Here is a 16,257-nt window from a genome sequence, read left to right on the forward strand (position 1 = left end):
GCAGCACGTTACTGGGAAAGACTTAAGAAGAAAAGGCCCTGTCTTCCAAAAAGGTCCCACATCAACAAGTAGTGACAAGAAATGGGTCTACATTAGCATCCATATCACAAGGCAATGTTAAGTCATGCCATCAGGCCTGAGCATTTCAAATAAAATTGGCCAGTCCTCTCAATACAAGGGATGAAGTTGCACAATGCAATTAGGAGAAAGGCCCGTCAGTGCTTGACAAGATAGTCAAGCTCCCAGGAGGTTTCCAGCAAGTCAGAAAATACACACCTTTGCAGTCTAGAGACTGGATTCATGCCCACTCAGCAAGCAGGTCTTTTTTTTTTTTTTAAATCACACCTTCTATTAGATTAGATTTTTGTCTATTGGTCAATACTAACAGGCTTAAAATATTCTCAACTTTTGACCTTTTTTGTGTTGTTTAAGCACAGTTTATACAACAAATAGAAAGTGGAAGTAAAATCAACCTAGCTGTGCTGACACTAAATGTAGCTGCCTTGCACAAATGGAGTGTCACTGAAGTATTGGAAATGCTGCAATAATAAATAAACTTGTTGTGACACTGTTCCTGCTTGTACTCGAACAGGCATGTAAGCAGTGGTGCCTGGGTTTCAGCCGGAGGATGTGGTTGTCTCCTGGAGTCCACCAAGTTTCAGCCAGTGGAAACCCCAGTAATTACTAGTGAATTTGGAGATTACTCACAGGTGGCTGAACTACCAAAGCTCGCAGGTGTAGTGGTTAGGGTTTGATCAGTTTCCGCTGAGAAAACCATGAGTAGTGGCACCAACAGTGTCAGTGGCTGCTGAGGCAAAGCCTGATGTATTGATGAAAAGAGGTGGACCTTGATGACAGAACTGGCCATGTCTAAACATGAAACTTAAATGCAAAATGAGGTGTATATTTTCATCGTAGCTTTGGTGACTGATCTCTGGCAATTTCTTTTTTTGTGCAGGAGCCAAAATGTAAAGATGGGAGTGAATACTTTGACAGCAGAATGGACAACTTCTCCACGGACACACTGGCACCATCGCAGGTATCCGCTTTTCTATGGTCACCTGGCTCCAGCCATGTCCTGTCTCAGAGAAGTGAGTCCACCAACGCTGTTAGCAGTGATGCCCTGAGGCAGAACATTTATGAAAACTTCATGCGGGAGCTGGAGATGAGCAGGACGAACCTGGAGAACACCGAGACCTCATCAGAAACAGAGGACTCCAGCGGCGAGTCCCTCAGCTCCTTGGAGCAGCTGGATTTGTTGTATGAGAAAGAGCAAGGGGTGGTGCGCAAGGCAGGGTGGCTGTTCTTCAAACCCCTGGTGACCCTGCAGAAGGAGAAGAAGCTGGAGCTGGTCACACGGCGGAAGTGGAAGCAGTACTGGGTCACGCTCAAAGGTAAACCACCGTCTTAATCCTCTGGCTTGGCAGAAGCAGTTGTTTTCATTGCATTTCAGCAGCTTTTCATGCATGCTGGCTTCTGTCAGCAGGTTTAGGAGGATCAGAAGTTCTTGCTTAACTTTACACAGTCTACCCACACCCTAAAGTGGGGCTTGTGCCTGGATTCACCCACTGAATTGAGGTGGTGCTCATATCTTTGGTATCGCACATGCAGCCGTGCATTTTGTACCATAGTGGGAATTGTTTTGTCTGACTTCCCAGTTTCTGTACTTATGCAGAATTGGGGGTCTAGAAGATGCTTTTGGATGTTTGAGATCAAAGACCAAATCGAGCCAAATGTAAGAAAAATAAAGAAGTTACACCTTTGTCTTGGGGGCAGTCAAATCTTAAGGAGAAGTCCCTGGTGCCCAGTTCCCTCTCACAGGCACGCAGTTCCTTGGGCCTTGCTATGAACTTACTTAAAGTTGGGATAAGTTAGTGTAAAAACATTCAGTTCATTTACAGTTCTTCAGGTGGCAACGTAACAAAGAGAACTCCCTGTGTTAGAGAATTTACATGGAAAAGTGTGGGATTCAGGGCAGAGAAGGCTGAAGCAGCAGCAGGTCCCCAAGGCTTAGGTGCCATGGACCACTCCCAGGGCTCCCCAGTCTCCCTCATTTTCCTGGATGGTCTTTCACCTTGAGTGCTCCCCCCACCATACCCCCACCACCAACTCCTCCTGGCGTTTTGGCATGTCCACCTTCTCATGCCCATTGGCTGCTCCTGCTGGGAAACAGCCCTGTGGGAATGCAATTGACTTTAAAGGGGCTGTGGTGGGATTGCTGTGCTCAGCTCTGCGTGTTGAGGGCTCAGAGTAATCGAGGAGGTAGGTGTGCCACGAGAAGTCTATGGGTGTCAGGAAGTGAGAGAAGGAAAATAACATCTATTGTAGTGAGGAAGGGGAATTTATTGGGTGAGTTCATAGCTGCCTTTTTTTTTTTTTTTTCCTCTTTGAATTTTATCCAAAGGATTTGCCTTTCAGTAAATATAATGCTAAGTTAATGAGTAAGGAAATGATCAAACTTAATAATTTCCTAGCATATCTGGGACTGGAGGAGAGAAAATAACAACTTTCCCACAGGTTGCCCTTTTCAAAATTCTGCATGGGTGTAGACCTGAAGAAAAATGAACAGCAAACAGCAAGTGCTGGGAATGCTATCCTTGATAGTGCTGATTTCAAAGAAGCAAACTCACAAGAATGTAGCAATTCCGCCTAATAATTCAGAGACCTGTTATCAAGGGATCAAAATGTAGGCAGTCTTAACAGTTTAAATCACTTCTGATCATCAGATAGCATGATTCATGCTTAGAAGCAGTGTATACAAAGGGGAAAAAAAAATATCTGAATGCAACCCTCTTATTTTATGTGTTTGCATTATGGAGTATGAATATGAGTTTGATCTGCTTCTTCTAAAATTCGAGTCGTTTCTAAACAATCCTATCAAAACTCTAAACTGGAGTACATTATATACTAGTAGTTCATGCATTTCTGGGCTAATAAGCTCTGAGAAGGAATTTAGGTGCTTCATGTTTGGTTCTTTTCTGTAAAATTGGTTTATTGGTGACCTTGAACAAGTCACGTCCCTTCTTGCTACCTGACTTTTCCCAGCTATAAAAAAAAAGGAATAATAAAATTCTTTGTAAAAAGCTTTATTAACTTCTAACATTATAAGAAGTATTAGATACAACATTTTTTTCCTTCGTATGGGTGATACGGCTGCATTCATGGTGTAGAATCTCTTCCGCTTTGTTAGCTGTTTTAAATATACATTCCTCATTTCCTTGATCTCATACCTTTATTGTCCTGTGGAGACTTCTGATGCCAAAATAAACTTGCCTGTCTGGATATCAAGGCGTAGTTCTGTTTTCATAATACACTATATCAAGATCAAGGCGCTTGCTTTGGTTCTCCTTATACAGGGTTTTGAATAAATCTGTATTTAATTTGTTCTTGAAGTTTAAATAGCCAAGATATTTTAAAATATAACTTAAAATAGCCACATATGCAAATGGAGAACAGCATGTTTCTTTGCACTCTGTTGAGATGTGTTTAATTATAAATATGCAGAGGGCTTATAACCATCTGGTTACCTGCCAGACTTCAAAGTATACATGTCCTGAGGCCTCTGCTCTACTCTCAGGGCCACCAAGACCTGAGCTTGAATAGTAACCCTTTAACAAGAGGAACTCTCTTTTCCATCTGTCCTGTCTAATTAGTTCATTTTAACGAGGGAAACTGCTTTCCCATTGCCTTCCCCCTTCAGTTCAAGTTTTGATTAAAATACTTGGACGATAATCGGTCCCAGTGGGTCTGTCAGTTTGTAAGATTAGCTCCTTCCAGAATCACTTGGCTTGGCCCAAGGGTATACCTGGGGTGCCATACACCTGAACACAGAGGCATGCCCTTCATTTTTATGTACATGTGAACTGTCAGGATAGAAAATGACATCTCTTTAGTTACCTTTTTGGTAACACGTAGGGTAAATATGGGAGTTTAAAATAGAACTTTATTGGCACTTCACTAAAACACAGAAGTGGAAATGGTTGTACAGTCCTGCTGCTGCTGAAGGCAAGAGAGGCCTTGGTTCTATTGGTTTAGTTTGGCCTGTTATGTTGGAATGATGACAGAAGAGCCATGTCTGATAAACGCAGAGCGTAACAAACCATATTCTTCTTTTCCAACTGTAGAGATCTCCAAGTGTTTCTGTGTAATAAAGAAGATCAAGTGAGGGCTGTTAAAGGGAAAGGATAGGACCAACTCTATAGGATTTGCTCTTACCCTAAATGTTCTGTCAGACACTCTAGACAGCAATAGGAAAAGGTGCACTTAAGCAGAGGCATTTCTATATATTGCATTCCTTCCTTTGAAAACTTTTCAGTCATCAGATTATTTCATCTGTAACCTCTGAAATATATATATCCCTTTTTCTTGTAACTGTTGTACATTCATTGAGAATGTGATGTAATCCATCTGATGGATCTCAGTTTAGATACACTTTAGATTTGGGGTGTATGAGGACCAGCATATTCCACCTCATCACTTTTCACAGCTAATGTGTTCCATAAACTCTAGTAGGTTCAGCTTTCTCCTTTATCAGACAGAAGAATCCAAAAAACCTTGAATTTTGGTTCTGATTTCAGATTTGACCTTTGAGGAAGCTCCCCTCAAATTTACATGACTATAGCTAATGTGTCTGGGATTTTTAATACAGTGTAAAGTGTAAATGTTAGAGAATTACTAAAATAATGGTTGAACTCTGCTTTTACCTAACTGTTTTAAAAACATCCACAGAGGAAACATTTCTGTTTTGCAAGTTTTGCTCTGTGCCCTTGATAGGCACTTCCTAGATGTATTTGCATGTGTGTACGTACACACAGGAATGCCAATAGCCTGAAAATCAGCAAGTCAGCCCAGAACCTCAGTTTTGGCGCTGTTGTGTGTTGTGGTGCCTCTTTGATTTGAAGGAAAAATAACAACAAAAAGCTTGCTAGAGAGATGACAATGCTGTAGCCATAACAAACTCAATCCTTGTATTGGCTGAATTTCAAGTCCTCTACTGAATATGTATAGAGCTTGCAGCAGTAATATATTCATAGATTACTAGGCCCTGAGGGACCAGTGTGATCATTTAGTCTGACTTGCTATGTAACGCGACCACAGGTCTTCTCTAAACTAATTCCTGAATGAATTTGAGCATATCTTTTGGAGAAAGCTTGCCATGCTGGAGAATTCACCATCAGCCTCAGATTTTTCTAACTGCTTAGGTTATTCTCAATTTTCAAAATGTATTTATAGTGTATGGTCTTAGTTCTTCCAGGTTAAACATTCAGCCATAGTATAGTATTAATTTATCTTCCAAGTTAAAAAAAAAACCACCAAACCCTCTGTTATTTAACTGCTGTTTCCCGGGGTTGATGCATTTGAATAGGCAAATCAGTGCATCTCAGAGGACAATGGATTGTACTGTGGAGCAGGAATGAAAGGCTGGTGGGGATTGAGGGGACAGGCCCTTTTTGAGCCAGCTCCATTGCCAAAGGTAACATGGCAATGTAGTCATACGGCTAGGGACTCTCTGCTGTCCTCCAGAAATAATTCCTCTTGTTACACTCAGGATTGTCATTGTCAAGGATGAAGTTTGTTTTCTGAATGCAAGTTCTGTACCTTAGATGTTACGCTGTTTACAAGACTAAACATGCTCAAACTCAGCCCCTTTAAACTGTTTTAAATTACTCAGTATTGTCTTAGTCTCCGATTTGCAGGTAGATTGTAGGAAATCTGGTTTAAGTTTGAGAAGTTTATTCACTAAGCATGTTGTTCGAAGACAAAAGTTTCTGCAATCTTTTCAGCAAATACAAAGATTGTTTAGGTGGCTGTTATGAGAGAGTTGGTTCAATTTAATAAACTCAAAAGCCGATTTAACTAAGCAGGAATTAATCTTTTCTACATGCTTTAACATTTTAATAGGCTGAGGTTATTCATAGAATCACAGAATGGTTTGGGTCGAAAGGGACTTTTAAAGATATCTAGTCCTGCCATGGGCAGGTAAATCAGGTTACTCAAACCCCATCCAGTCTGACCTTAAACACTTCCATGGATGGTTGTTGTGTTCCTATTAGATGTCTGTTCCAAATTCTTATCGGCAAATTCATCATTAATTTTGCCTCTTTTCCAGTTTAGAAGATCTTCCTTTTTTTCTGTATTTCAAAAGAGTGGCAGAACTGATATTCCCTGTCACTGAAGGGTGTCTTAATTCACAAATGCATTAATATAAGAGAACTCAAATGCAAGATCCAGAACTTACTTTCTCCTTATGGTTTTTTGTTCCTCTGAACTGCAAAGGTTGTACTCTGCTGTTTTATGAGACCTATGGAAGGAACTCGATGGAGCAGAGCAGTTTGCCTCGATACGCCCTGTTTGCAGAAGACAGTATAGTTCAGTCTGTTCCAGAACATCCCAAGAAAGAAAACGTGTTCTGTCTCAGTAATTCTTTTGGAGATGTCTACCTATTTCAGGTAACAGTATGCACACGTAACTTTGTGGTCCTTTCTGTTTTAGGATGTGTTTGTGAGTATGCACGTATATCATTGTATAGAGACATGCACACACACATCATGCCTGTGCCTTTGACTTAAGAATAATAGCATAATTACACTATTACTCTATATTGTTGTAATATTGATTTAAGTGTATGATTTGACTTCAGATATATGATATTACACCAGTTGGCTCAGTCAGTTATGGTTCATAAATAAAAGGAGCAAAGATCACAAACCCGCAAGACACTTTTGGTACCTGGTTGTTACAAGTTTCTAGAAAATAATCTTTATTATAGATTTTTTTTCACATGTATTAGCATTCCAGCCTTACAGAATGGTGTGCTCAACCCTGTATCTGCTCACCTCAAAGAGAGTTTGCTTGAGCAAGATGTTCAAAAAAGAAGACTAAAAATAGTCTGAAGACCTTGGCTGCTTAACTGCACCACTGGAAATGTTAACAAAGAACAGTATTATGTGGAACTGCCTGCACAGAAACATGTTGATTCATAGGCACACTTGTAAATAACTCCAGAGACACTTTGTGCAGATGTATTCTCTTTACCTTGCTGTCCTCTAACTTGACATTTTTTAAGTAAGCAAACGCCTCTCCTCAGACCTTACATGTAAAATCTTCTCTGTTGCTGTGTTACCTGCAGAAGAGGAGATTTATTTTTGAAAGATGGTGGGTTTTACCTTAATTAATTGGAGGGATGAAGGATGCAAGTCACATCCTTCCCACAGCTCCTCAAGAAGCTGAAGCTGAAAGTTGGAGGCAAGTCATGACGGAGTGCAAGAAAAGCTCACATACCCTTTATTTGCACAGTTTTAAAGATGAAACTGTATTTCACTCATTTTAAGATAAAGTCCCTGAGATTACAGTGAACCCATCAAACACTTCATGTCCTAGAGCTGCTGACTTTCCTCACCACCCCACCTTGTCTGCTTATAGTTTTGTGCCATTGATTTGTTTCACAGGCGACAAGCCAGACGGATCTGGAAAACTGGGTCACTGCCATACATTCAGCCTGTGCTTCCCTCTTTGCGAAGAAGCTTGGGAAAGAGGACACCGTTAGGCTGCTGAAAACTCAAACCAAGAGTCTCTTCCAGAAGATTGACATGGATGGCAAGATGAAAAAGATGGCAGAGTTGCAGCTCTCAATCGTTAGCGATCCAAAAAACAGGAAGGCCATAGAGAATCAGGTACTGGAAACAATATTTTTGCAGGAGCATATTTGTCAGTATTTCTTGATCTGGGCTCTGACTGCCTGTGCTTTCTAGGCCTGAAAGTAATTGTCTTGGGGACAGCTGGCACTGTAGTTGTGATTATTGCCAGGTTTCTGCAACAATCCAGAGCAGCGCGGGAGGTAGGCTCCTCAACTCAGGATCAGACCGATGTTTTATGAGCACAAAGATATTTTTTTTCTCTTCTGGAAAATTGTGATTAATTTTCATTGGTTTATGACATACTTAGCTGTTAATAATATCTGGCTGTTACATAGCATGCCACAAAATATACAGTATGTTCTGTGAATAATGGCATTTCTTATTGAATTGCAGTAGAGATTTAAGAATAGGTACTTAGCAGCACTGTTCTGCATCTTAAGACAGGACATGAAGAGCACTTTGGAGAGCAAATTGGAGAAAGAGCTGAGGCAAACAAACCCATGTGCTTCAGTTGAAATTTAGCCATAGTTAGAAGGCCAGGATCCACTAGGCTTCTTAAAAAGCCATAGGAGTCTAAATGAGAACAAGAAGTCAAGACTGGAGTTTTCCATGCTAGGTAGAAAAGCACTGCTGTGAGTACCACTGGGAGCCACTGGAACATTATGCCGGTATCAATTCAAAGAAATGGGTAACACTTAGTAACAGCACTTCTTGTAACACCTTCTGGGGAAATTTTTATCTCAATATATGCCCAGGTCCATCATGTTTCACTTGGGAGAGCTCACATACTACAGGCAAAGTTTTTGCCCATGGCTGGAGCAGACAGAATGTTTGCATCCAGACTTGTGCCTAGGTTAATTTTGTTACTTTACAGCAAGAAATGAGCTGAGTCATCAGTTGCCTTCCCCTGCAAATCTGAGTATGGCTTCTGAACGCCTGATGTGTTAATTCTGATCATGTTTTCATACTATGGTGGTAGGAATGCCTGAATCTTGGCTAAAGCAGCGGATCACTGCTGAGGAAGATTCACTGCTAAGATTTATTTTTAAAACAAAAAACAGAACAACCGCCCCAAAATGTAGAGTTCATGGTATGTAAGTACCTTGGGATTTTAGCCAAGCCATGCCTAAGACAAAAGTTCGGGCAGATTGATGAGCAGCTAGAGCTGTTCCTTGGCGGAAATGGTCACTTTATGGTACAGTGGGGCACTGACATCAAGCCTGACTCTGCTCTCACTTCTAGCACGTGAATCAGGAATCACTTCAGTGATACTTTACAGAAGTACACCTTGAGGAGTTGATGTCTTGCCCATGTCCCCAGTTTTGCAGGCAGCAACTGGCAAAAGAAGCTTTAATGTGATTCAGGCCAAGACCTCACTACCCAAGGCCTCTCGTGTACTAAACTTGTTTAGTAGTTTAGCCTAATAGGTCTGTGGACTTGCTTTAATGAGATGTGCTTAACATTCAGGCCAAGACCTCACTACCCAAGGCCTCTCGTGTACTAAACTTGTTTAGTAGTTTAGCCTAATAGGTCTGTGGACTGCTCTATCTTTAATTTTATTAGGCCATTAACAGGAGACATCTGATAATTTGAATTCATTGACTGGAATTTGAGAGCCCATCCCTACTTGCCTTTCCAGTAAGAGTAGGTATTGCTCTGTCATTACTTTAGGGTGCCTATTATGGCCTCTAGAGTAGCAACCAAAGATCATTTCCTTTGATCCAATACAGCATAATTACATTTCTTTGGTTAGTGGAACAATTTTAGTTTCATGAATTTGATGCTTATAATATTTAAAATTCTTACTATACTGGTTTGAACTTGAGGAAGGGCAGACTGACTGGTACTGACTTCACTGTGAAGCTCCTGTAGCACGCTTCAGTCGGAAGCCATATGAGCAGAGTTCAGTAAGTATCCAGGTTTGTGTAGGGATTTGTGGTGCAGATGTTCATAAGCCCTTTGAGTGCTCAGATGTTCATAATTTATTTCCAGGTCACTTTATTTCATGGTCTGGAGCTTAGCAAGGTGAATGGAGGAGGAGGAAAAATGTTAAGCATCCACTTACTGCAGTAGGTTTTGAGACCTAGAAGACTATACAATTTCTAGACATGTCTAGTACTTGTAACGTGATGCACTGAGGAAAACCACTGATGTATATTAACTTAATTTATCCATCCCCCCATTACGTACTGATGCTGGTAGTTTACCCAGAGTCAACTGAAGAGCGTTAATGATGCTGTATTAATATCAGCTAATTAAATGTTCTATCCATGAACAACTGCCACTGTTTTCCAGCTCAGTCCCTTGAAGTTGGCTGCGTTCTCCCAGAACTGAAATCCATCACTAGGGCTGCAGAAGATTTATTCTCCTTAATCTTCTGTATATGAATGCCTCAAAACATTGAATGAGGGCAAACCAGTGAAACAAAGAGTGAGATGGATCATGTGCAAACATCCACTAGTTAGCAAACAATAAATTCATAATGAGCCTTTTCTGTAGTCTTGATCCCTTTGGTCTCCATAAAATCTCTCCTTACCATTGCTGAAGGCTTATTGGCAAAGTCACTTCAGACAAAAGTCAATAACTGGGTTTTCTAATCTTTTGATTTGATGTCTCAGATTGGCTTTTGCAAAGAAAAAAAAATATCTTGATGCAATTAGTAACGGAGAATTCTTAATATGTTTAGTAAGCTAACAATTTTGAAAAAACATCATTCCTGAGGGAAAAGTTTGCATGTATGTAGCTCAGTTGTTTAGTAACTGTGGTTGTTTAGTTGTCTTTTGCCTACTTGGAGTAACAAGAGGAATATAAATTCTGGATTTGGTTTTGTGTAAATTTGGTGGTGTTTTCAATCATGTGGCAGTTACCATTCCTCCATGCTGAAGTATATTGTATTGCCAAAACTGCAGTTTATAAGCATGCCCTCCATCCTGTGCTGGAAAACTTCACTGGTGATATATTTTGGGAAGTCAGCGGAAATACTCTGATTGACTTCAGAGGGACCATGGTAGTTTTTTATGTAGAAAGATGAGGCAGTGTCTTAATTTATTTCCACTGGGGAATAGTCTTGGAAACTGTGATTTTTCAGATCCTTTCTCCTTTTCCTTCCTCTTCCTCAGAAAAGCAACCAGCCAACGTCAGTCTATTTTCTTTCACATCTGTATTGATTTAAAACCAATACTTCTCTGCTTAATAATTCACAGGGCTTTACAAGCAAGCAAATTTTTCTTCCTGTTTCACAGTTGCCATCACCTGAAAGGCGGTTGTAGTAGGAAGCTGGGACTTCTAAAATTGCTATAGGTGTTATAACGGACCTAAATGTTTCTTTTTGCTGTCCAGCAAATGGACTGGAGAAGCTCATCTGATGCTATCTTTTAAATTTAGTGGATTTTTACAGGCTAGTAATTGATAAAGCTAGTGCTAAACAGAAGAAGTGCAAACAAAAAAAAAATGACACAGAAATGATTTTTTTGAGAAATGATTATTTTAGAGACTTGATGCTAGCTTTTTAGAGACTTGATGCTCACTGGTTGAAAAATGTCTTCAGCCTTGTGGCCTAGATGAGGGACTCTCTCCATCTGGGTTTGCTGGTCCAATAATAATAATAATAGACTTATAACTGTTTAAGAGAAAGTGGCAGCCATTCACCTAGATATTGGTATTGTTGGGCTGTTCAGAAGAGATCAATGAAGAGTCTGAGAGCTGTGTACGTACAGCAGCCAGTCCCAGTATGTCACTGGTGGCGTGGCTGGAAATCCCAAGTCTGCTCATACTACCTACAGCCACGTGCATTTATATTACTATACGCAATAAATATGTTGTGGGTGGTGGTATTCCCCCAGGGTATAGCTTCTCTCCTAAACCTGAGAGAATTAGGACAAAAGGTAGCAACTTTGAAAATCCCCCGGCACCAAGAAGAATTTCAAAGCCCATCTTTAAAAAAACACTTAGTTTTCCTAGATCTTTAACCTGGAAGAGAAATCATAGTGTTTCCTGTGTGTATGCAGCTCTGCAGTCTAACTGCTACTGAAGTTAGTGAAAGGGATTATTAGTGTTTATTTGGAGCTCTTTTAACAAAATTTTGCACATTAAGTCAAAAGTGGGGCTGTCTCTGCCTATAGAACTGGTTTTAATGGGATGGAAAATCTACCTCACAGTGAGGGCACCGCAGCTCTGAGTGTACTTTATGTACTTGGTACATAAATCTGTTCTGTTGTCTCACTTTAGAGCAATAATATAAATAAGAGTTGCTTGAAAGCATTCTGGATTTTTCTCTTCAAATTTTAATATGTTAGTATAATCATGTTTTCCAAGCTATTCAGAGGTTTCTGATGTGATTCATATTTTCTGTGCACACAGTACTTAACTTACTTATCAGATGTGTTATGAACATAGGTATTTACTTGCAGGCACTGAAATGATGAGGCATTAACGAGAAGAACAGGCACATACTTGGTGATATTTTTTATGGAAGTTTTCATATGTATCCTCCAACTGAAAGTAGTTTATCTGTTGCCATAAAAAAGTAAGGGGATCAGTAAGGTGGTGATCTGCCTACTCTGGGTAGTCATTAAATCCATTAGTATCTTTCTTCCCTTCCCTGCAGTGGTCTTTGGCTTTTTATGCAGAGCATAACTTCATTACTTTTATTTTGGTCTAAAATATACCTGATGCTTTCTGTTTTCTCTCACATTTATAGGAAGATTATTGAAATACTTTGGGGAATTTTATTCATCAGCCTTCCCTCACCCTCTCCCTCTATGTCTGAATTTTCTATAAAGCATCTGATGAAATATTGTCTGACATTGAGATGAAAACGCACAGTAACAACAGTCAAAGAGAATGTTTTCAGGGAACGTTGCTAGCACTCACCAGTTCTGCTGCGTACAAATTCAACCTGAATCACAATACACAGTTACTTTTCTTCCCTCTGTATCCTCCTAAAGTAAAAAAAAAACGTTATATAAACTTGTTAGAACAGATCTTCAGATGGGTGATCTTTGAACTAGCTAGAGCAGAGCCCTGCTTTCTGAGAGGTTCAGTACTATTTCTTTTCAGGTGTCACTCTTCAGTGTAGGGTGATCCCTCCCTACATCATTAGCAAAATCCTTCTCTTTAGTAGTAGGAGGCTGTCGCTAAGGACTGAAGTGAGTAGGCAGCCAGAAAGCTAGGGAAGGTCATCTCCATTCTCCTCACTGCTGTAATTACTGTTTTGCAGATGGGTGAATTTCCTGCTTTGTTTCACACAGATTTAGTATAAAATAATGAAAAATGAATAAACTATTACTGAATGTGGAGTTGCATTGGATTATCTCATATGATGAAGCTGGTGAGGAACTGTGTGTGTAGAAAGGGCTGGTCTTCTGGTTTTTGAGGAGGAGCAGCTGTATAATAAGATTCAGTGGCTTTCTTAATTACATCCCTAGCTATAGGCATACATGTGATACTACCATTTTCAATCAGATTATTGACAAGAATGTAAATTGGGTGCACGTGGGTGCACTTTTGTGCTATTGGTGGTGTTGGGAATAAGATTTCCTCTCTCTGTTTTGGTTAGAAATGATGAAAATTCTGTCCTCCCAAAACAAGCAGAAAGATGGCACTTATTGTTTAAACAAAAAAAAAGCAAGCTGTTTTTTGTTTTAATTTCAGAAAGTTTTCTTAACCTTTCTTTAACTCATAAGGCAGAATGAAGAATAAAGGGTATTGCTAATTGCTCATCATTGTTTTTGTACTCTCTTATGTTGCCTTTTTTATTTCTTTGAGTTTGAAGTTATGACAGTATCTCTGTAGTGCCCTTTAAAGTAATGGAATTTCTGGGACAGTGATGTTTTTGCTTCTTTGAGCTCTCTTTAGGAAGTAATGACAATAAAAATCTTTGCCTTGTCCCCAGAAACCAAGTGACTCATTTATCCAGATGGGTACAATATGAATTGTGTCTGAGAACCAGGGACTGGAATGCAAAGAGTTTGGTGTTGTTTGTAATGTGGTTGAGAAGCTGTTCATATAAAACAGCAGCAGAAATTTCTTTTAAATCCATACAGTTCCCTCCATCAGCTTGCAGAGACACTTTCCATCTGGGCAGAAGATGTGTGTAGGGGAAAATTGTGATTTTTTTTTTACTGCTATAGATAGTGAATTGTGTCAGTGAGGAGCTCATGTTTCTACATGGTATTAGAACCTTTATTAAAGCAATCAGTTTAAAGGCTTAAGCACTGAGAACAGGCTCTCCTCCCTCTGCATCTTTTCTTCTGTGCTCCCTTAAATAAGCATGAAGTGGAAAACTGCTGTTTTGTTATCAGGAGAGCTGTTAAGGAAGGTTCTTCCATCCTTCCTCTAGGTCCTTGAAGTATTACTACCTTGAGTTGATAATGGTGTCATATCTGGCCCTGCTTTCCACCATTCACATACTTGTTTGAGTTTTATTGCACTGAGCTCTCCTAATCTGTACAGAAGAGGTGTTTGAAAATGAGACAGTCCTTCCTCAGGTCTCCAAAAGTTGGTGTTTGCACCCTACTGTCAGAAGGGTGAGGAGCCAGGGACTGTCCATGACCCATGCTGCTGGTGCTGCCTTCATGGGGACTGTTGGGGCCCTCCCTTCTGCAATCTTCAAACTCTAAGCATGTGCAAGTGGCGGTGCCATGAGAAATGTCACCTGCAGAGAGGACTGCATAGCATGCAGGAACTATGGATCTCCATGTCACCTGCTGGAAACCTCTGATCTGTATTGTATGGTCTGAATTTATTTACCTTGCTTTTCCCAAGCTCCCACTTTAGAGTTTGCCTATAGAAAGCCAAGCAGGGTTATTGAATTAACAGAGACCTTCTTTTGAGCATCTTCTTCAAGCACATGTGTTCGTGTGATTTAAAATGTAATCAATTTACAGTTTTTTCTTAGTGTCTGAATAGATTTTTCACTAGCCTGCAGGAGAATTGGCTATTTGAAAAAGATCATTATTGCTAAAGTACTGCCAAAAGGGTATCATGCTGGTTGTTCCTTTGTATGTTAACTCTTAAAAAACTCATTCCCGAACTACGTCTCTGAGGCAAAAGCTCGTTCCATCACTTAGCACTCCCTGCATAATTACTCTTTTGTCCCTAAGCAGAGCATGTTCGTGTCCTGTCCCTTTGCATGAGTTATTCTGGTGGCCTAGGCTGAATAATTCATGGCCCCAATTCTTGGGGCTTCCCACATTTTACTCCTTGCTATCTCTCTGCCACAGCCTCCTTTTTCTCTCTGCCTTACAGGCATCCTGTTAGGCTGAATATATTTATTTGGGTGGCCTCTGCTTGCCATTCTCCCAGCCTCTCCCATGCTGCAGCTGAACTCAGAAATCCTTGCCTAGCATTTGCCTGCACTGAGAATGACATCCTCCCTTTCCTCTGGGAAAAGCCTTTCGTACCCCATCCCAGGGAAGTTGTGGCTGCCCCATCCCTGGAAGTGTTCAAGGCCAGGCTGGATGTGGCCTTGAGCAACCTGCTCTAGTGGGAGGTGTCCCTGCCCATGGCAGGGGGGTTGGAACTGGATGATCTTTGAGGTCCCTTCCAACCCAAACCATTCTATGATTCTATGATAAACCTTTTCCTAGAAATTCACATGGAGGTTTTGAAACAGCGACTGAGGGAGGATGGGTTTGGATGCCCCGGGCACTGTGGCTGATGGTGTAAGGCAGGCACAACAGCCAAGCAGCTCACGTGGGGAGTGTTTCATGTGTGCTGGCTTGTTTTGGCGTGCCGCACGTCGGGCCATATCTCTTATCTCTCTGCAGACTCACTCCGTGCTGCTGTTAGCCTTTGTCACCCATTCCTGCTTTCACGGCTGTCTGGTGCATCCACTTTTCCACCTTTGCTGTCGAGCAGATTTCAAACGGGGCCGTTTTGTCTGGGCAGGATGAAGTTAAGTCCTTGAGCCATCTCTGGGGCAGTCCCCCCGGCGTGGGGCAGAGATTTGCCTCACACAATAGCAGAATAAGGATCGCAGCAGCTCGTCTGCGGGCTGTAAATTAACTTCGTGGACCAGGTCATGCTGCGCTTTGAAGTTGTTGCTTTTGTATTTGTGTGCTTCCCCCGTTTAGTCTTCAAGAATATAAATCTTCAGGAAGAATTATCATAGTTTAAAAGGCTTAGACAAATAGCAGCTGGTATTGGTTCGTGGTCTCCAATTGGTTCCAGACATCCCTGGTTTTGATAAGACTACAAGACAATCCCAGAAATTCCCTGCCTACAGCTTTTGCTAATGCCATTAAATGTAACATTGTGATTACTGACGCTTTTGGAGCTGATTAGCTAGCATCCTGTGTGACTGATAAACAACGTAATTTAATTATTTCTTCAGCATGTCCTCATGTTGTACCCCACTCCCCCTTCTTAGGTTATCTTTATTTTAAAATACAACTTAGTACAAATGTTTAATGGGGATTTTGAGGAAGGCCTCAGAAACACAAGGATGTCTGTGTTCAGCTTGCGCTCAGAGAGGACAGGATGCTCCACTCCAGCAGCGTCCAGAACAAGCCTTGCTCTGTTCCTGAGCTATTCAAAGTTGGCCTGGCTCTTTGCCCATGGAGGTGTCATCCCAAAGGGAAAGACTTCACCTGAGCTTGTAGCTTTTGCCTTTGTGAAA

General features: G+C 40.9%; 1 protein-coding gene across 2 annotated transcripts in view; it reads left to right on the plus strand.

Moving 5' to 3' along the window:
• TIAM2 (T-cell lymphoma invasion and metastasis 2) overlaps positions 1 to 16,257 on the plus strand; it is a 112,326-nt gene that overhangs the window by 16,247 nt on the left and 79,822 nt on the right. For both annotated transcript variants that reach the window (XM_014950658.1, XM_014950659.1), the window contains 3 exons: positions 959 to 1,394; positions 6,277 to 6,449; positions 7,449 to 7,673. In XM_014950658.1, coding sequence (XP_014806144.1) covers positions 959 to 1,394; positions 6,277 to 6,449; positions 7,449 to 7,673 — 834 coding nt within the window. The remainder of the gene's footprint in view (positions 1 to 958; positions 1,395 to 6,276; positions 6,450 to 7,448; positions 7,674 to 16,257) is intronic.

Source organism: Calidris pugnax, unplaced genomic scaffold (genome assembly GCF_001431845.1).
Source record: "Calidris pugnax isolate Ruff unplaced genomic scaffold, ASM143184v1 scaffold24, whole genome shotgun sequence".
Lineage (NCBI taxonomy): Eukaryota > Metazoa > Chordata > Aves > Charadriiformes > Scolopacidae > Calidris > Calidris pugnax.